The 21,363-nt window shown below is 36.9% G+C and overlaps 1 protein-coding gene across 1 annotated transcript; it reads right to left on the bottom strand.

Moving 5' to 3' along the window:
* Positions 1 to 268: 268 nt before the first annotated feature.
* SULT6B1 (sulfotransferase family 6B member 1) lies at positions 269 to 14,333 on the bottom strand (the record flags this gene model as incomplete). The annotated part of the gene is made up of 7 exons (XM_081068626.1): positions 269 to 399; positions 2,250 to 2,406; positions 4,854 to 4,948; positions 7,221 to 7,347; positions 10,175 to 10,264; positions 13,053 to 13,165; positions 14,135 to 14,333. 7 exons carry the CDS (start codon positions 14,331 to 14,333, stop codon positions 269 to 271), a joined length of 912 nt encoding a protein of 303 aa, XP_080924752.1.
* Positions 14,334 to 21,363: the final 7,030 nt, after the last annotated feature.

Below are 21,363 nucleotides of genomic sequence, written 5' to 3'. Positions count from 1 at the left end.
TTTAATATATAAAAGGTCTTTTTTATCTTCATGTTTGATAGATGTTTTTTAACTACAATATCCATTTTGTAGTTAAGTGGCCTTTCCTCAAAAGGTGAACAAATTTAAGTTTGTGATCAAAAACTTCAGTTGTACATTATATCTGTATTAAGTATATCTAAATGTTATATATCATTATTTGATTCTTTGATCAAATTATTATTTAATTATTTAAATTCAGTTATTGTTAAGGAAAATAAAATACCCAGGCCTGATGAATTGACCAGAATCAAGCCTGGCAATATGATTCATACTTCAGCTTTGCTCCTAGGGAAGTGCCTGCTAAGCACTCTTTGAATTTTTCATCCATTTCCTGGTTCTGAGTTTCATTGAACCAATTTTTCCAATCACCAACTTCACCTATAACACACAAAAACCAGTAGACCCAGACATTTGTTAGAATATTGCTTGATTTTATCATTTTTTATGCAGTGTTTCACTTTGAAATGTGAAAAAGGACACATGAAAAAAATTAGACAGTCTTGAAAACTAATGTAATTTCTCTTGTAAAATTAATAATATCCACTGGGGCTTCATCTGTGGTGTGGTAGATAACGTGCTTCTTTATATCACCAAGAGGACAGTTTGCCTCAATGATCTCTCATCTTCACCCCTCTCCCAATACCCAGGACCGAAAATTCCACTTCCTGAGGTTGTTTTTTTTTCTCTCTCTCAAGTCTTTTAAATACTTTACTCCTTGAGAGGTAACGTTTTACCATAGGTTTTGGTTAAAACCTCAGTTCCTGAAAATTTTGCAAAGAGTTAAGTTCCTGAAAATTTGCAAAGAGTTATTATTTTGCTTCGGGTTAGGATATGTTTTTCTTACTTGCTTTTAAAAGTAAAAGAACTTACTTCTTTCTTTAGAATCTTTTGATGATTTGGGTTGAAGTTGTAAGGTCCTTGTTGCATAGCCATTGAAATATATGTTTATAAAGTGGGTTTAATTACACGAGGAAATGCTTAGATATATGAAGGGAATAAAATAAAACACAAAACTGTTCATAAATGACATAAATTATGTAAAACATCACAGAATAAGGCTGGAAGAAATATGCCCAAAAAGTTAAACCTGCCACTGGTGGAAGAAATGTAGATAATTTCTAATGTTTTTTCACATTTTTCATTGCTTTCTCAATTTTCTACAAGAAATATCATAAAAATATTTAATTATTTTAATATTTATTTTAGAATTTTTCTATTCTAAGTAGTATTTAATCAACAATGTATAGAAAGGTTCTATTTTCGACCCTCCTTAAAGCTAGTAAAACTAGGCATAAAAATCAGGATTAAACTAAGAAATCAAACCAAACCTGGATTTTGTTCCTTTCAAGTGGATTTTTTAAATAGGTTTTCATTTGACAAAGTATAGTAGAGTCAAGTAGACCTATGTTCAAATCCTGACTCCATCATTTATTTGCTTTGTGACAATGGACAAATTAATATCCCTGAGCTTTGGTGCCCACATTTATACTAAGATTAATGATTTAATATCTTTTTTTAACTATAAAATTTAAGCCCAGCAAAGAGTCTAACACATGATAGATGCCTGATATATGATAGCTGTTGCTGTTATATGAGCCTCCTCTAAGTCATATTATATTTTCATTATACAAGCAAAAAACATTGGCAGTTCTGAGCTATATTATCATAAATTTCTATAAGAAATTAGAATGCTTTAATGAAATTTAATAAAATCATCCGTGCCAGAGACAGCTCATTGCCTATCCAATATTCATTTTATCCTTCTTCCTTAGTAAGAAAACCCTAATTTTAATTGGATAATAATGTGCCCACCAAAAAAAATAAAAAAGAAAAAAAAATCACATTTCCCAGCCGACAGCACAGTGAGAAAAAGCCAATAAGATAAAAGAAGTCACAGAGTAAGGCTTCCCACGAAGTTCTTCAAAGAGGGCTCACTCAGCTAATACACGTGACTCTGTCTCTTGCCTTTCTCTTTTTATTTTAATACAATAATCCTTGAATTTTAATGTAATGCTGGAGCTCTAGTGGTTCTCTTGTCAGCACAAAGTGACAAGCAGAGAGGTAGAAGCTTAGTATGCTAAAAGATATTGTGGAGCTGCCAGTTCCAGCTCTGAAGTGTGTCTAGACTTCTTGTTGAGGGAGAAAAAAAACACCTGTCTTATTTAAGGTATGTGGATTTCCTGTTAGGTGCAAACTGATGGATGTCCCAGAAACCAATGTAACCTTACCTTTGTGGAACAGAAATGGGCCAACAGCCCCATGCGTTTCCTGGGACTTTGCTCGCATTGCCTGGAAGGTACTCTGAGCCAAGATAGTTTGAATCTGCTCCCCAGTTAAAGAAAATCCAAAGAATCCAGCAATTTGTTTTATTCCAGCAGCCAGATTCTGGAAACAAAATGTCAAAGGATAACCTTTCTATGGGAATTGTGCCCTGAGCAGAGACAGCCCTCTTAGAATGGATTAAGCCTAACTCTCTCATTCATCTTTAGATCAAGTCTTTAGATTTACTTTGATACCTCTGTATACATAGTCGAGATATCCTTATGAGGTATTCTGTATCGATTTTACTTTGCAGTTTTAATCTATGATTCTTGTTCAGCTAAATAGGATATAAATGACAGTAAGCATTGATAAACAGGTTAGAATTTTATCTAAGAGGATAGTCATTTTTTTAATTCATAACTTCTAGAAGTTTCTTAAAATGTAGTTTACAAAACACAAATATACCTCAGAATAGATATATCATGACAATTAAAAGAAAAGGAGGGTGAAGAGTTGAGGTCAAATAAGTTTAGAATCATTTGAGTTAAACAAAGGTAAGCCTTTTTATCCCCCCCACAGGATCTCTCGGTCTTTAATAAGCCAATATACAACATGAATCTCCCAAAGGAGCAGGTTATCTAATACAGCAGTTCCCAAATCAATCTGAAGAAACAACTTCCTTCCACTCCCCAAGAAAGAATTATTAATATCTGGGACACTGGCATTCTATGAAGGACAAGTTTCAAAAACATTATTCTAGACCAGAGGGACAAAAAACTAGTATGTTCTCTCATGTTATATAAATGCATCTTATAAGCAGCAGAGATGGATTAAATTATACTTTCCATTGATAAGACAAGAGACACTAGTGTTTAAAAATGCAATTTAGTTAGAGAGCATTTGACACACCCCTTTGTCTTTCTTCACTGGGGTTCCAAGACTATGGTTTCCCTCCTACCTCATTAGTCACTCTTAGTCTCCTTTGCTGATTTCACCTCTTTTTCCCAAAGTCTTTATATTGGAAGACTCCAAGGCTCAGTTCTTGGTCTTCTTTTCTTCTCTGGCCATACGTAGGTATGTAATCGTATGGCTTTAAATGCCATCTATTTGTCAATGATTTGCTAATTTATAATCTATAACCCAGAGTTCTCTCTGCAGTCAAGACGTTTATAATACACCCAACTTCCTACTCAACCTCTCCTTTTGGATGATTACCAAACCTCTCAAACTTAGCATGTCCAAAAACAAAACCCTGGTTGTCCCCACAATCCTGCTTCACCTGCTGCCATCTCCTACTCAAAGGATGGCAACTCAGTCTCCCTAGTCGGTTAGGATAATAATATTGGAGTCTACTTAAACTTCTCTTTTCCTCTCACTACTCTTACCCCTGTCCAATGCAGCAGCAAATCCTATTGGCTCGTCTTTCAATATATATCCAGAATTCAACCACTTCTTATCACCTCCACTGCTTCTTCTGGTCTGCGCCACCATCTTCCCTTGCCTGGACTGCTACAGTAGCCTCCTCACAGCTTTCCCTGCACTATCTTTGCTCCACTCCAGTCTGTTCTCACACACCAGCCAGAATGATCCTATTAAAAACACATCAACTTCTATCACTCTTGTGCTCAAATTCTACAATGGCTTCCCATTTCACTGGAGTGAAAGCCAAAGTAAATTTAATGATTTGCCATGCCATTCCTCATACTCCACACCACCTCATTTTCTTTCCTCTTTTCTCATTGGTTGGTCTCCCCTGGTTCACCTCTACTGACCCAGCCATATCCACCTCCCTGCTGTCCCTTAATCACACCAGGAACTCCTACTTCAGGGCCTTTGCACCAGTCGATTCTCTGCCTGGGAAGCTCTTACCCTAGTTACCCACTTGGCTCACTCCCCTCACTTGCTTCAGATCTTTGCTCAAATTGCATTCTCTCCATGAGGTTTCCCCTGACCATTCTATTTTATACTGGGATTTGTCCCGCATCCCAATCCCCAATCCTCTGGCATTTCCAGTTTTCCTTAATCAGCTATGCCACTTCTGTTTCTCACCTGTATACATTAATAAATTTTATTGTGTTTGTTATTTATCTCCCTCCCTTCTCCAGTTAGAATGTAAGCTTCTTCAGGGCAGTGACCTTTGACTGGTCTGTTCACTGATGTGCCATAAGGGCCTAGAACAATGCCAAGCCATCACTCACTAACTGTCTGTATATAAACAATTTTTAAAAATATATGGAAAAGTCAATTCACAGCCAAATATGTGTTCAATTAAATGTCAGTTGAGACCTACCTATTGTTTTTCACATTCCTAATTTATCTATCTATCATAAAAGGGAAATAAAGCAGCTACTGTTAATAATAAGTTACTAAGCATTATTTTATTGTTCAATAAACAACCTGAGCACTTCTGCATTGTTTCTTTTCCTAACCCTATACCACATATCTGGAACAGTCTTTTTTTTTTCAATTTAGCACAAGCTGTGTTCATACAACCAGACAGTATGAGTAAATGCTCTATATTGTAGTTTATAATAAATCTTGCTATAGAATATCAATAATCATAATCTCACCTCTTTCAGGTCTTCGTATAATATCATCTTGACATTTTCATCATCAAGATGTTTGTTCCAATTAATTGCAAAATCAAAATAGCTTCCCCAAGAAACTAAAAACACAACGGAAAAAAAAAACCTTTTAAGGAATTTTAAATAACTAAAGTTAAAATTACAGATGGTTAATTTATGCTCTAAAATATAAACTATCTATATATGTATGAGCTCAAACAAGATGTTTATAAGTTATTACAAATCCCTGCTCCATAAGAACTGGAATCAGTCCATCTGATTTCTATTTGTTTTTTTATCTTCCTAAATAATAACACAACTAAGCAAGTTATAAAACTGGTTGGATAAAAACTATCAGACATCCATGAATATTTAGGTAAATAAAATAATTCAGAAATAGTGATACATGAAAGATGACAGAGATAATGCCAGAAAGAAATGATGTTATCTAAACCAGCATTGTCCCACAGAAATTTAATGTAAGCCACATCTGTAATTTAAAATTTTCTAGTAGCCACGTTAAGAAAAGCAACAAGAAACAGTGAAATTAATTTTAATATGTTATTTAACCCAATATATCCAAAAATATTATTTCAGCATGTGGTCAACATAAAAATTATTAATGAAACATTGCACATTATTTTTATATTCTAACTGTTCAAAAGCCAGGGGTATTTTACACTTAGCAGAGAATCTTAATTTGCATACTATCTTTTTATCAGAAATACTTGACGTGTATTTAGACTTCATAAAGCTTATTGTTAGAAAAGTAGATTCACACACTCGACTTGTACCAAACTTACTTAAAAGTTTCCAATAAATGGAGTACCTGTTTTTAAATTTAAATTAATTAAAAGAAAATAAAACATTTAACTCCTCAATTGCACATTTCAAGTGCTCAGTTGCCACATGTGGCTACTGGCTACCATGCTGGGTAGTGCAGATCTAGACACTGCTCAGCTGTGCTGCTTATTAACTGTGTGACTTTGAGCAATTCCCTAAACCTCTTGTGCCTTAGTTTCCTCATCTGTAAAATGGGGTGGTAGGGATAGCATGCAGTGCCTGGCATGCAGTAATTGCTAAGTGGTAGCTATTTTATTCTATTTAAAATTGCTAATATATAATAAGAAGTGGTGAACCCCAATCCAGACCTTCTCATTCCAAATCCCATATATTTTCCTGGGCATTTAGCTGCCTCCATAAATTAAATTTAACAGGTTTTCAAGGCAGAAACTCCATCTAAGTTATTGCTGCCATAGCTTATCATTGTCAATCAAATATTTAGGCTAAAATGATAGATAGGGCAACAAAAATTTCCTAACATAGATTTCCCAATGATGATACATTTCTCATCATTGAAATGTTTTCTTATATTATTAATGGGGTAATGTTTCAGACTTGCCTTAACCATTTTAGTGAGTGGTTTCAGACAAACCAAAGCTTTCTTAATGGTGTTTCATCAGCACCTCTGTGCACTTTTCTTTTTTCTCCTATATCCCAATCCCAATATTAAACCTCTGCTAAGGAGCCAGTACTGTACCCAGTGTCCATGCATATGGGATGGCATGGCTCTGCCGTGCTGATCACCTTTAAAACTGGTCCTCTGAGAGGGACCTGGCAACTTTTCCTCTAGGCTCATCTGGCATAAATTCTTCCTTCTACTACACTGTAAAGACTCAACTGAGCCACTAGTAAAAGGAGGCATCTATTACTCTCTGGCCACTGTACCCATGGAAGTAGTCACTGCCACTTACAAGCAGTGAGACCAAATGGGAAGTAATTGAACTTGCTTTTTTAAATTTTCTCATTTGTGCAATAGGGCTAATACTGCCTTATACATAGCTTGCTATAGTCTTAAATCACGTATTAATACATACAACACCTAGTTGAGTACCTGGAGCATTACTAGCCACTTATAAAATTGTAGTTATCAATAACCAGAGGTAAAATATCAACATAGTCTAACAAAACTTACTTCCTTTCTGGCAAATAAAAATCTTTGGTGTAGTTGCTAAGTGTCAAGGTTTTATCTTTTTTTGTTTTTTTTCTCATTGTATTATATAGAGACTTAAGGGAAATGAACTAGAAATGCTTTTTTGTTATATATAACTTTGTTATATGCCTCTTTATCCCATGTCTATACTGTGGCCACTCAAGACTCATAGTCAACATATAAATTGTCTACATTATTTTTAAAAACAGGCAAGTATTACTTGATGTACAGAACTAGTGGTGCTGTAGAACTTCATTGAAAAGCAACTTTCTGGTTCTTGGATGCATCTTAATCTCCTTTCTTCATCCTAAAATACATTTGAATTTTCGTATTGATGTGGTCATCTACTGCAGTAAGAATTCTTTTACTGCCAGCCATACCTTGTCCTTTCATAAACTGTCTGAAGAATTCATCCCAAGAACTATAACTTGGAATATCGGGGACGTCATTGTGGAAGTGGAAAAATGATACTGCTGTATCTTTGGGATTTCGAAATATCACCAATATCTAGGGAGAAAAAACTAAGTTAACTTATTTAGGTCTATGTTTTGAACTTTGGAAAAGTGAAATGGTGAGCAATATCACATGTCTTGCGTGCTACATAGTTTTGCTACTATATAAAGAATGACAGTAAGAAATTGAGCAACAGGAGGTTGCAGATGGGGAAGTCTGGGGAGAGGGGAGAAAAGGAGAACAAAAAGATTGGTGTTATAGTATGAGAGGACTTTTGCTAATGAGTTTAGAGAGTAAAAAGGTATATGTAGAAGATATTAAAGAATAAAGAGCAAGCTCACAACTGCATGATCTGAAAGGTTAAACCTCCAAATAAAGTAAAAATTACAAAATAGTGATAAGGACAATGAAATCATGTTTAGAGTTTGGAGGGATATCAAAGAATGGCAGGCCATCTTTCTGGGGCCTGAGGTGTGATGGGTGACACAGATGAAACAGAATCTCTGACTTCCCATGTGACGTCTATCTTCTCTGATAAGGAATTAACTCATTCTTTTGAATGGAACGTGTAATATAAACATTGTAAAGAGCAAACCGAAACCCAACAGAACCAAAAGATTACACGAGAGCATCTGGCTGCTCCAAGTGAGTTTGGGCCTTCTGGCCTGACGATTTCCATTTCAAGAACTGAGGAAATTGGAAAATACAGTGTTGACTACTGTTCGTAAACGCTGAGGAATCTGAGATAACACACAAAAGCTTCCGAAGACGAGAAACCAGAGACGTCATTTTAGTTTTGGAAAGGAGGATGGTGTGGATTTCGCAAAGTACAGATGTGTAAACCTGACCTCCACTGGGGGGAAGTTTCTAGAATTGATAAATAGATGATTTGGGGCCACATAAAAGAGGGAGAAGTAACTAACCACCAGGGAGGCAACATAGATTCTTTAAGAACAAGTTGCTGCAGACTAACACCAAGTTTTTTCTTGGACATAGTTTCTAAATTACATTTGTTACTTATGATTTCTACTCCAAAATGGAAGACTATAAGCCAGAAGCAAAAGCAATAGGCATATAAAACTCATGTGTAAAGGAGGCTAAATAATTAACGTAAACATTCCTGGAGGTTTTTAATGGCATTTCTGTCGTCCTGACTAGGATATCATCAACATTTTAATGAGTGATTTAGGTAAAGGTATAGAAGCAATATTTATCAAATTTGTAGATGACATGTAACTCACAGGGAATCAGAATCTCAAAATGCCTTGTCAGTCTAAAGAGATGAACTTGGGGAGGAGGGTGAGGGTCAAGGGGATCAAATATATGGTGATGGAAGGAGAATTGACTCTGGGTGGTGAACACACAATGGGATTTATAGATGATGTAATACAGAATTGTACACCTGAAATCTATATAACTTTACTAACAATTGTCACCTCAATAAACTTTTAAAAAAATAAATAGAGATAAACTAACACTAACAGGATACAATTAAATAGACAAATAAGCTGGGGTCAATGTCTTTGGCTCAGGTCTAAAAATCACCCCCACCCTGAATCCAAATATAGCAGATTCTTGTCACTTGAGGGTGTTATATTTGGAGCTTTGACTACCACCCATTACTTGCCCTGGCTTGTAGCAATTTATAATCTTACAAAGACATAAATTTGAATGGTGAGGGCCAGCTGGAGTGTGAACCAGTCCCCACCATCAACCTCTTACCTTGGCTCTGTTACTCTTTTCTTGACTTTATATTCTTGTGAAAGTGAAACTGTTTTACTCCAAATCCAAAAGCTTTATATAACAAATTGTTTTAGCTTTGTTTCTTATGGAACAATTAAGTGGAAAAAAGTCACCTAGATTTGTGATTATATGTAACTGCATTAAACCTTAGAAATTATATGTTAAAGTGGTATTTCTGATTTGGGAGATTCTCAATATAAAGACTGTTTAACAGAGCTGTCCAAAGCTGGCATAGGCGATAGAGTTGCTCAGAGTCCCGACAGCCACTTTGTGGAATTCAAACACCTAATGGCGATTGCAGTAGACAACAGTTGAGGTATTTTCAATTCTAAGCTGCGAGGATTCTTGTGTGATGGCCACTAGCCGCTAATTCTAAGTCTCTACTGCCCATGTAATTTCTTTCCAACTCTTCTTTTCCTCCTCCATATTTCCCCTCCTTCCACTTCCCATTGCAGTTATCTTAGCTGCTTTCCTGCTTCCTCTTCCTTTGCTATTATTGCACTATCCTTTCATTCTTATTTGTGGCATTCAGAGTTTAAATGCTTATTTTTTTAATTAATTCTCATCTTTGCTCCTGATACAGAGAAAAGAGGCACCCAGAAATAAGGATTGGAGGGAAGTCCATGTGAAAATAAAAAGGATTGGGTAAACACTAATAATTATGAGAATAGATCAATAATGATTAATGAAACAAGATTTTTAAGTAAGAGTAGCCAAAGGACCTATAGTTATTTATGCATGACATGAAGTTTGCTATTACATGTGAAATTCAGAAATTAAATAGTTTCAGACATCAGGTAAATAGTGCTTAGCAGTCCCCAAAGGAAAAATTTTTGCTCATTTTCCTAGATTGTATTCTTTTGTTAAACACTCTTGATATCCTAGTGGGATTCTGAAATCTGTTTACTGTAAAAACAGATTTCAAAATATGTGTATGCTTTATATCCTAGCTGAAAATGCCTTTGATTTGAATGCAATGATAGGAAATATATCTGAAGAAATAGCAACAAAAGAAATACTAAAATTTCACAATTTATTAAATTGTACGATGAGTAGTAAAGTCATCATTTAGCTCAGAAAGCCAATATGTGTATATTAAAAACTTCAAACTGAAATACCAGTAGGAAAGAACACTTACCTTGGCTTTTTTCTTGAAGATGGATCCAGGTAATTTGTCATAATGGAGGTGAGTTGCCAAAATCCTTGGCGATGGAAACTGTTTCATTCTCTTAAAAATATACACAGTATCTTAATGGTAGTTTTAAATATTATTATCTGAATGGTAGTTTTAAATATTACTATTATTTAAAGTGTCTGAATGGTAGTTTTAAATATTACTATTGCTGTCTTCTCTTCCTCCTCCAATTTTTCTTTATTTCTATTTCCTTGCTTTGTAGGATTGAGGAATGGAGAGTCATAAATGAATAAATAATTAAAATCTTCCTTTTAAACGTCCTTGTTGGATCCCGTTTACCATTTCCTTTTTGTCATTTTTTGAAAACTTTACCTTTTCCCATAATCATACCATATTCATTTTGTTCAAGACAGCTCATAATCTGCAATCTATTTTTTCACTTAATTTGGATCTCCTCTATATTTAATAGGTCTTTAACAGAAATATTCAAGTCTTTCCATAGCTCCTCCAAATCCATTTTTAACATCTAGATCTATCTTTTTTTAACCAACCAACTAACCAAACTCCATGCAATCAAATACCCCAACAGAACCTGAAAGTTCACACTTAAATATCTAAAATAGTTTGAGAGAAATTCTCGTCAGTATAAGGACTCTGTGATTGATTTTTTTTTTTTTTTTTGTAATCTACTTCTACCAGTAATTTAAAAGAATGAAGTTATCTGTTTAATCTTCCAGGGTTAAGGATTTTATCTTAAAATCAGACCTTTAGCATACGTTATGTGGGTGGGAGGGGGTGCTAATGCTTTAAGTATTCATTTCAGGCTTATAGAAATCACTGCTTGGTCACATCATTTTAAGTGATAAAATAATATTTTGACATTTATAACCAATTGTTTTATAAAAACTTAGTGGGCAAAAAATGAGGTTTCAAAAATCAAATAGAGGGCAAAAAATGAGGTTTCAAAAATCAATGATATGGGTTCAAGTGGTGATTAGTAATCAATACTTGATTTGCATCAAATCACACATTTTAGATTTGAACATACTTTTATAATACATTCATTCATAACAATCTTCTCAGGTAGATATTGTAACCCCCATTTTAGAGATTAACAACAGGCTTTGAGGTTTTAAGCGCATTGTGTAAAATCACGCAACGGTAATTTTCAGATTAAGTTATAGAGTGCTTTATCCACTAAACTTCGAGCCAAAATCACATAGAGACATATGATAAAAAATAAAGTTCCTAAACAGATTAGAAAACTATTCAAGGGGAAAATTGGAGTTAATTGTAACAAAACTAGATAAACACATAATATGCTCAAGAAAATGTGGCATAGAGCCAAACTGTAAGCAACATAAAGACTAGATATAGCTATATGTCGTTTAAGAAAATACATGTATTTTAGAAAAATTTTTTGTAAAGTAACTGATATGGATCTCGTCCTCTCACTGATTTCAATTTTAAAACAAAAGGCACATTACATGCAAAATGATTTTTGTTCCCAGGAAAGATGCAATTACAATTAAAATACCAAAAAACTAAAAACAAAAACACCAGTCTTAAAAATACCTGAAGAAAAAAAATAAACATTTCTGATAAATTATAGATATTCAAACCCCAAAATACTATTCTGAGTTAAAATATTTTCTAGAAACCCTGGAACTAGAATCATGACTCACTCACACTGTAGAAATTTTAATTTAGATGTTTCTAGAAGACTTCCTTGACTTTAAACATCATCTGGACCTTCTTTTTTTAATTTTTAATTTTTAATTTTTATTTTTGCCCCTGCCCCCCGGGGTTTTTTTAGACATTTATTATTTATATCCCTTACACAGTGTGGGATATATATATATGTGTGTGTGTGTGTATATATATATATATACATATATACATAAAGTATATACACATATACAGAGGTATATATGTATATATATATATATATACACATAACAAAGTTACATATATGTAACTATATATATATATATATATACATAAAATTATAGTTGGCATTCATTATTGTTCAGCTTCAGGTGTACAGTGCAGTGATCAGGCATCTACATCATCCCTGAGGTGATCTCCCTAATGAGACAAGTGTCCATCGGATACTTTACAAAATCTTTTAAGCCATTGTTTCTCAGTCTATTTGTGTAGGACACAGCTCCCTGGCCCATGCTGGTATAAGACTTGCGCTCCCCTCTGCTGAGGCAGTCGGTCATTCGTTGGCCACTAATGGACCTTTTTATTAAAGCTAGAAATTCCCTTAACTGGAAGTACAGCTTTTAGTTGCATAATTCGAGCTAAGATTTAGAATGCAGGGACCTGAAGACAGAAGTCATGCTTTGCTTTCCATTCACCCTAAAGTACTTGGTGAAACAGAAAGAAACCTGGATTGGTAGAAACTGGATTACCAGGTTTTCCATGAGGTAAAAGAGTTTCCAAGAGCATTGGGTGCTCAAAGTCAAGTCTTGATGTGTCAGAACATGATCAAGAATAAAAACTCTTCCCAATATCAGTAAGTAATATCATAGGAAGTTCCCTACTTACAAATGGTTTGTGTTACAAAGTTTTGTTTGAAGTCATTTGTTTGGAAATTAAAATAGAGTTTCTTGGAGAAACAATCATATAAATAAGGTAAACATTTACAAGCCAGCGTACCAACCCTATTTCAATAATAAGAGAAACCTGTTTATCTCAGTGATAGGTAACAACACAGGCAAATACAATAATAGTGGTTATATTGGTAAGATGAATAATAACAAGTAAGATAACCTGTGACCCATGACGTAACACATTTCTAAAAGAAGTTGGAAAGTAGGACAAATGTTAGCATCATTTCCAAAGGTGATGCTAAGCACTCAGGTTTTATACTAACCTGATATTTTTCTGGGTCCCCACATTCAAGAACTGGGAATTCAGGATAGTCATACTTTTTTTTGGAATCAGCGAATATTAACTCATTAATGATGTGAAGAATCCAATTTGAACCTATAAGAAAAATCAGACAATCAAAGCTCATTGAGGAGTTTTGATGTAACAAGTCATATTACTTCATATATATTATAAAAATTAAAATCTACCACTAATGCCTGAGGTGTATAGTTGGTTCTTCTGCCTTTAAAATAACCTGGGCTGTGGAAAGAAACAAAGGTTTGTGGAAAACAGAATTTACTTACATTAATATAAAATTCAACTTATTTTATTTCTGATTTCTCCTTTAACAAGAGATAATACTTCTTTTTGAATCTAGAATATGTTCTTTATAGAAAATTTTTATTGCTGTGGCAATGATTATTGTGTATCATGGTATTTTACCTTAAATTAATGAATATTTTCAATAGGAGTATATCATTTTGATTTTATAAAAACCCAGTATCAGTTAAGAAAAAATATTAAATGAGGTTGGCTTTAATAAACACTTAGAGATGAAATAACAGTTTAAAAAAATAAAAAGTAGGATAATTTAGATTCTTAATGTCTTATCCTTCCCTGATGAACTACCCTCAGAAAACTTGAGAAACTGGAGGATTGATGTTTGATTCTGAAAAATAATCTGTTATGTGGAAATCATTATATAAATTATAAACGTGGCCATGCTTTTGTCTTCAGTCAAAACTCCAGATGAAAATTTCTACTATCAGTGCTCCATGGTAACGGGACTTTTCCTGCATTTATGTTTGGTTGCCAGCCCCTCCATTCATTGCCTTCTACCATCTGTCAGCCATAATGTTCATTTTCCACAGACCCCCTTCCTTAGACACTGGGGGTTTCTAAATCTAGCAGTTCTAATGATTGATTTTACACGCTATGTTCTTACCCACCTTGGCCACCCTCCTCACTGATTTCTAGCCGACTTCGTGCAGAGATGAGCTACCTTCCTCCCATCTTTGCCTTGCATCCTTTCCCCACCTACTCACTATGAAAAAAGTGCCCTGTAGAACGTGAGTTGTTATTTACCACACTTTGGATAAGATGCTAGCACTATGTCATCGCTTCTGGCTTCAAAGGTGTCCAAGGCTTGGAAGGATTCTGAGGAGCACATGGTGACTGGGTAAGGAATCCCTTGATAGGTGAAAAACAAGCGAGAAAGTGCAGTTTCTTTTGATTTTTCCAAAGCTTCATCGATGTAGTCAATAAATTTGGACTTATCCGCCATGCTGGCTCCCTGCTAAGGAAGCTGCTCTGTGGTTGTCTGGGGGCAGGGATGGCTTTTAATGGAGCTATTCAGGAGGCAAAATCAAGGGCTCCTCCCATTCACATGAGAAAGAAATCATGTAATTAATTATCATCCAACACTCCACCCCTAGTTTTTTGAATACTCACCTCTGACAAAAGGCAAACCACAGGTGCAAAACAGGCTAAGGATCAGGGAATATTAGCTCAAGGTTGATTATATTACCATTATAGGCAAACCTCCCAATGAAAGTAAGAATGGAATCTCTTAATAGACAATAATAGGGATTACATAGGTATCTAACAAATAGTTTAGTTGAATCAGGCATACAATTTTCTTATTAGCAAAATGCAATCTATAGAAGGAAACTTCAGCTCTCTCCGCATTTGATAGCTTTGCACATACATCCTACATGGTGTGACAGAAAAACAATGGGATGGAGAGGTAATTTAGTGGGGTGGGAAATAGCCTGTGATTTGGAGGTAATCCTAGACACCAGGCTCAGATCCGCCATTTCCTGGCTCAATAGATTTAGAAGTCTGAAGGCCTGAACGGGAATCTCGGCTCTACCATTTACTAGTTCTAAGCTCTACCATTTACTTGGCTCTACCATTTGCTAGTATCATTCTAAGCTCATAATACACCTTCAAAAGTCTATGTAAACTTGGGATAATGATAACTACTCTTCCTGAGCTATTTCACAATAGAGTTGTGGGGTTCATAGAAGGGACATGTTTTGTCAAGGGGAACACCCAGTACAATGGTATCTTCTGTCCCCTGAGTTTATTCCCTGCAGGTCAAGGTCTCCAGAGAGAGATGCTCACTGCAATACAGTCTCTCCCCAGAAGCCACTCTCTTCTTTGTACCTTGGATAAACTGGGCTACAATTCCCACCTGTTTTGCAATGTGGCGTGGCCCTGGGGCTAGTGGGAGGTGAGCTGAAGTCATGCATGCAACTTCCTGGCCATGTCCTTACCACCGGAAGTTGATTGTTCCCTAATTCTTCTCTATGCCCTTTCCCACACCTGGAGGACAGACATGATGCTGGCCAGCCAGACTTGCAAATTCTGAGAAAAATAGCCCTCCAGAGGATGGCAGACCAAGATAGAGAAATCTAGCTCACTGGACAACCTGGTGAAATAAAGCCACCCTCCGACTATCTACCTTGCATAACACAAACCTCCTTCTAATCTGTATGCAAAGGAATACAATTGTCTATCACGTTGGACCACTGAATTTTTAGTCTCTTTGCCACAGTAATTTAGCCTATATCCTGTTTAGTATACTTTCTGGGTTAAAATGTACTCTCACTGGCATCTTCTGAAGTCAAATTTCCATAAACATATACTGCGCTTTTCTTCTTTCTCTCCTGTTCTCCTCTCCATGTCATACTCCTTTCTCCTATTTTTTCTCTAACTCTAGGAACATAGTTTTTAAAAAAAACTATATTAACCTTTCTTTAAACTAATGCTAACCCTTAAGAAGTTAACTCCTAGTTATGCAGTTACCTAGCTGCTACAGTCATTCACGTATCAGTTAAAATCATAGCTAATGTTATTTAATAATAGCTAACAAAAAACTGAACACTTGTATGTACCAGACATCCTGCGAAGCTGATAAAATTACATGGATGATTTAATGTAACTTCATATTCATAACAGCCCTATGAAATCAGTGTTACTATTGTTACCATTTTACAGGTAGGTTTATTGGAATTTTACTGATATGAGAGAGTTCCCTCACTACAAAAATTTTAAGCCTCCCTCACTATAGAAATTTTAAGTCTCCTTTTCCCTAGTTTCTTAGCTCCTTAGCCCCTGGCTTTGATTACTCTTCTAATCAGTTTCTGAATTCTAGACTAAAGATTGCTCCTAGTCTGAATCACAGAATGTTTCTCAGATAACTACTTAAAAGCCTGTGACTTCCCAACATCCCCCAAACCATTCAGGACATCCCAGGCCAGTACACACGTTGATTGTAATCATTGAAGCCTAATGTTCTTTCCAACCCATGCTGGGCTCAGCTCCTGGACAATTGACACCACTCAAATGATCAGTCGAATGGCCACAGGCTCTATAAAGTTAATGGATTTATTAATTAAAATCTATTTTTCCTCATTTAGGGGCCTTGGGGATACAGAGGATACCCCAGCAAGATTGCCAGTCCCAACCAAAGAAGCCAATGTGGTCTTCCAGGTGGATCTCGAGACCCCTCCTCTCTAAGATCGATAGGGCGAGAGTTCTGTGAATCCCCCATAGGTAGGCACAGCTCTATGCCCCTGCCCAGCAGGAAGCAGATACAGAAAAACAGACCTTCTGTCTCTCAACTTCCCATAGAAATTTTATGGGGATCACATCTCTCAAAGGAAAAACAAGGCAGGCAGTTAGAGACAGGCATTGGGTCTCTGCATTCCTGCACAACCCATAGTATTTAGCCACCCAAAAGACCTCCCCTCTCTGTCCAAAATTTCCTCTTTTCATTGTAATTATCTACCCCTATGAGGAAAAAACGGGTACAAAATACCCAACTAGGTTAAACCGGCTACTCATACCTGCACAGTCTAAAAAGATGAGGTAATAGCCTCTTGTCAATCACAGGTATCAATCAAGTGGTCCCATGCCCAGAAAGGAACAGCCCATTCTAGAGAAAAAAGGATAAAAACTGCAAGTCCTCTCCAGTCTGGGCCCTTTGAGTCTCTTGAGCCTTGCTTTTGCTCAGGGGCCCGCTCCAAAACTTTTGGAGTACGCTTTTCTCCTAATATTGCCATCTTGAGCCATTCTCTACTGCTCAGGTCCATTTCTATTTCTTTGAAGTGTACTATCTCTTCTAATAAACTACTCTTTCACCACTTTATTTCTGTGTCTCATTCAATTCTTTGTTCAAGACGCCAAGAACCTGGACACCGCACCGAGAACAGCCCACTCTCCGGTAACATTACCTAGCAAAGTAGAGTCAGCCATTTAAGGAGCTGGGATTCCAATGCAGGCCTTGCAGCTGAGTCCCATGGCAAAAAGACAATTAGGGTGAGATCTCAGTTAGGGGTCCCAGATTTAGTTAGTGCCTCTGCTTTCTTGGTGCTTCTTTATCTGCTACAAGAAACAAGACCATGGGACTTTTCACTGAAAAAAATAATCTTACTTTCTGAGGAGAGAGATTTTTAATATCCTGGTTTCTAGAACACTTTGTTTAATAACAGCATTTTGGGACAAACACTATTATCAAATGTACACAATTGTCAGATGCATTCCAATTTCAGAAATGTAAAACTATAGAAATACTTGCATCATAGAATAAGGAAATTTTATATGTCAACAGAAAGTGTCTTACAGAGGCAGATGGAGTAAAAAAACTTTGAATCTCCATTTTACAGAGGGGGAAGCACTGACCAAGAGAGTTCCTAGTTAGGAATAGGTGTCTGGGTTTTGTTATATTTGTGAGTATTTATTTTTTAAAAATATTTGGAAAAACAAAAACAAACAAATATTTGTAAAAGGGTAAAATCAGAATATGTGAGTGTCTTACATTGTTTATATTTCCATGCATCACTCCCCCTTTAAGGTCTTATTACTTTACATAATGATAGGAAGCTATTCTTTGTGGGTGAGAAGGTTGTATATTTCAGCATTTCCCTCCCCCAAAAGAAAAGGGGTGGGACTGGACTCTCTGCCAAGCTGCTTTATGGGATTGTCCCTTACATTATAAAGAGTCTATTTCCCAGGGGAAGATAAAATTTAAGACATTAACTCAAATGTTGTTGTTGTCTTTTGCTTGCATCTTTGTGGGTAAAACGTTAAAAAAGACAATATAGCTGGATCCTGTTCTGACATTAATGCCTGTAATTATAGGAGGATTAGGAGGCTGTTATGAATTGGTAAAATGAGATCCCATAAGCTCAGGGCAACCCGTCAACCTTACAATTCTAAAAAACTTAGCTCTAATGATCTGGTATGCATGAGAGGAGAAAACTAGCACGAATGATTGCAAAATAACATAGACTGTTGACGCATTTGCACTGGTATGCCTTTGAGTGTAGGTGGGCCTCATGTGCTGTGAAATATCAGCTTGCATTCAGCTTCTTGGTGCACCCTGGCTTAGGATAAATGGTGGTGGGCCTCACAGAGAGTGCTGCCCTGGCTTGGCTCATGTCCTTGGTGGCAGCTGCACAGGAGGCTTCTTTAAAGTTCCTTTCCTTGAGATTAAAGATATCATCCCACTTACCTTCTTTCTTTTTAATGTTTTTCTAGGCTATGGACTTACACCCCCCCAAAAAAATAGGGGCGAGAGAGAGGGAACAGGTGACAAAAAAAGGCTAGGGTGATTGAAATGAACTGATTAGTAAAGTAAGAGGAATCAAGTAGCATATGGCTCCTGTGTGCTAGCTGGCCAAAGGCTGGTTTTCAGGAGCGGGTAAATCAACCCCTCTAGTTATATCTTCCCCTCTTTGTAGTGGGGTGCCCCTTCAAGATTAAGTTGTGCTGTTTTTCTTTTTCTCTTCTTTAGCAAGGGAAGTTCTTCTTCCCAGTGTAGTTTAAGATTGAAATTTACCTTGGAATTCCGCATGTATGGAAAGGGATGTAACCTTTTTGTATGTGGGGAATTTAGTAAAATTGGCTCCCCTCTTCAGAAGTTGAACACCAGGAAGGCAGGATGGAGATCAGGAGATGGTGGATGCTGGAAGCATTCAGGATCAAGAGAAGTTAATCTGGTAATGCTTTGATCTTCTATTAATAGACTGAGAGTGATGGAGAACCACTCTACTCCAGCCCCTGGGAGCTGGCAGAGCAGGGATCCTTCCCCCATTATCCCTGCCTCAGGGATTGTACCCCCAGTGGCCGCAGCTCCACTGCGCTGTGTGTCCTCTGGGAGCTGAAGAAAGCCTGGGCCACCACCAAGATCTTGGGCCTCTCTTGTACAGTAGGTGCCCTTTGGCACCCAGCATCAGTGAGTCATCTAGACTAACCTCTGCTGCCTCATGTCAGGTAATTGAAAGTGCTTTACCTTGAGGATCCAATTCAGGTTGATGAGCTGCTCTTCCTCTGAGGTGACCATGGCAGAACAGACAGCAAACTTCCTAGGTACCTGTTAATGTGGAGATCCCTGCTTCCTTTGTACTTGTGACCACTATAGAAGATTGGGACTTGAGCCAGCTTGAGTGCCTGTGGCATGATGCAGCAAGAATTTCCTCTTGGCCACTTGAATTCCTCTGCCAGAGTTAGCAAATCAGGATCCCACTGGGAATGCAGAGCTCTCAAAAGATGCTTTGGGAAGAGTGCTGAAAACTTGGAGAAAGATTGACCAGACTTCTGAATTGAGGAGCTTGAGTGTTTGTATCTGGGGTTGCGGCTGGGGCGGGTTAGTTACCCCCTCTCTGCAATTATGTGGAGACACAGACCTTACACCTGCTACTTGTGAGTCCCTCCACTTGTTACTTGTGAGAGTCAGTGTCACTTTGAAAACCTACCACCAGAGTCTCTCCCACCTGCCCCAATACCCTCTGCACTCTACCTCAACTCATTGATCAAATCAATTTAATAAAAGTCTACACTTTTCCTTCCCTAAAGCTTGTGGCCAAATGGTCCTCACCTCAAAACATGTTTGCGAAATCTATAGTGGGGTCCAGGATGTGTAAGAAAGGAACACCAGGATGTTGTTTTGTGTGATACTGGGGAACTCCACCCCAATTAACAAGCCCCCTTAGTTTACATACACTCCCCAGTGGAAGTGATTGAGTTTCTTTGCAATTATTTCAGTCTTTGTTACCTGGGTTTTTTTCTTTTTTTTTTTTTTCTTTTTAAAAATCTGAAACATTCCAATTACTTTTTCATCTTGTTTTGTCATCCTGGTACCTTTAACACTGATGCTCTGGCATTTCAAACCAAAGTGACAAACCGACAGCTCAAGGTATAGAGTAGTGTGTTAAGTGAGATACACACACACACACACACACACACACACACACACACACACACGGGAGGGGGGCAAAAAAAAAAGAAAAAGTATACAAGTGACCACTTTGGTCAACGTTGCTTGAGCAGTAGTCCGCCATAATCAGAAGTGTCTGGAAGTTGATGGTAAACACTCTGAGCACCTCTTGTAATTGCGTGAAGTCACAATGTGACTTGTATTCGTCTTTTGTTATCGGTATATATTGAGTATTACAATTTTAATATAGTTTCCTTTCTTAAAATATGTTGTGTATACTTTTTTTGGCACCCTCTGTGTGTGTGTGTGTTATATATATACATATATATATGTATATATATATATATGTTTTATACACCCACATTTCTCACAATTTATGATAGTTTAGTTGTGCAAATGAACTCCATGGGCTGGAATGTAGGGTTGGATAGGAAATTTGGGATAGTCACGGAGAGCCTGTCAGAGGCACTTCCTTTACCTGGCACTAAGACAGCTCCAACTATCACCCCTTTTTTAAAACCCCTGGATGGATCCCTCTGATTGGAAGCAGCGTCTTAATCATTGTGTGCTTTTCATTAGTTGTTTGTGGATATATCTTACCCCCCACTAGACTACAACATCAGTGAAGGAAGATCTGTGTCTATATTGGGCATTCCAGGCTATGTTTTGCACCTGGTACTTTAATAAATAGACCTTTAAATTCCTTTTCTCTTCCTCCCCTTCTCCTTCTCCCTCTCTTCCTCTGCTTACCTGGTGGGCAGTACAGGCAGAGCTTCTCACATTTTAATTTGCAAACGAATTGTTTAGGGATCTGGCTGAAAGCATATTTTGATTTATTATACGTGCATTTCTAACAAGCTCCAAGGTGACGCCGATATTGCTGATTCTCAGAGACTGTCACACTTGGCGTTGCAGGACGTAGAAATGTGATTGAGCACAGGCTTTGGAGTAAGCGTCCTGGGCAGTTCAGTCTCTTACTCACTGTGATCGTGGGCAGAGTAAGCCTTTCCCCTTCTCTGTAAAATGAGATAGTCACAGCATAGGGTTGTTGTGAGGATTAAATAAAATAAAATGAAATGAAATAATGTAC

The sequence above is a fragment of the Rhinolophus hipposideros genome (assembly GCF_964194185.1).
Source record: "Rhinolophus hipposideros genome assembly, chromosome: 12".
Lineage (NCBI taxonomy): Eukaryota > Metazoa > Chordata > Mammalia > Chiroptera > Rhinolophidae > Rhinolophus > Rhinolophus hipposideros.
Note: the sequence above shows the minus strand (reverse complement) of the source record. Positions and strands in the feature narration are given on the sequence as shown.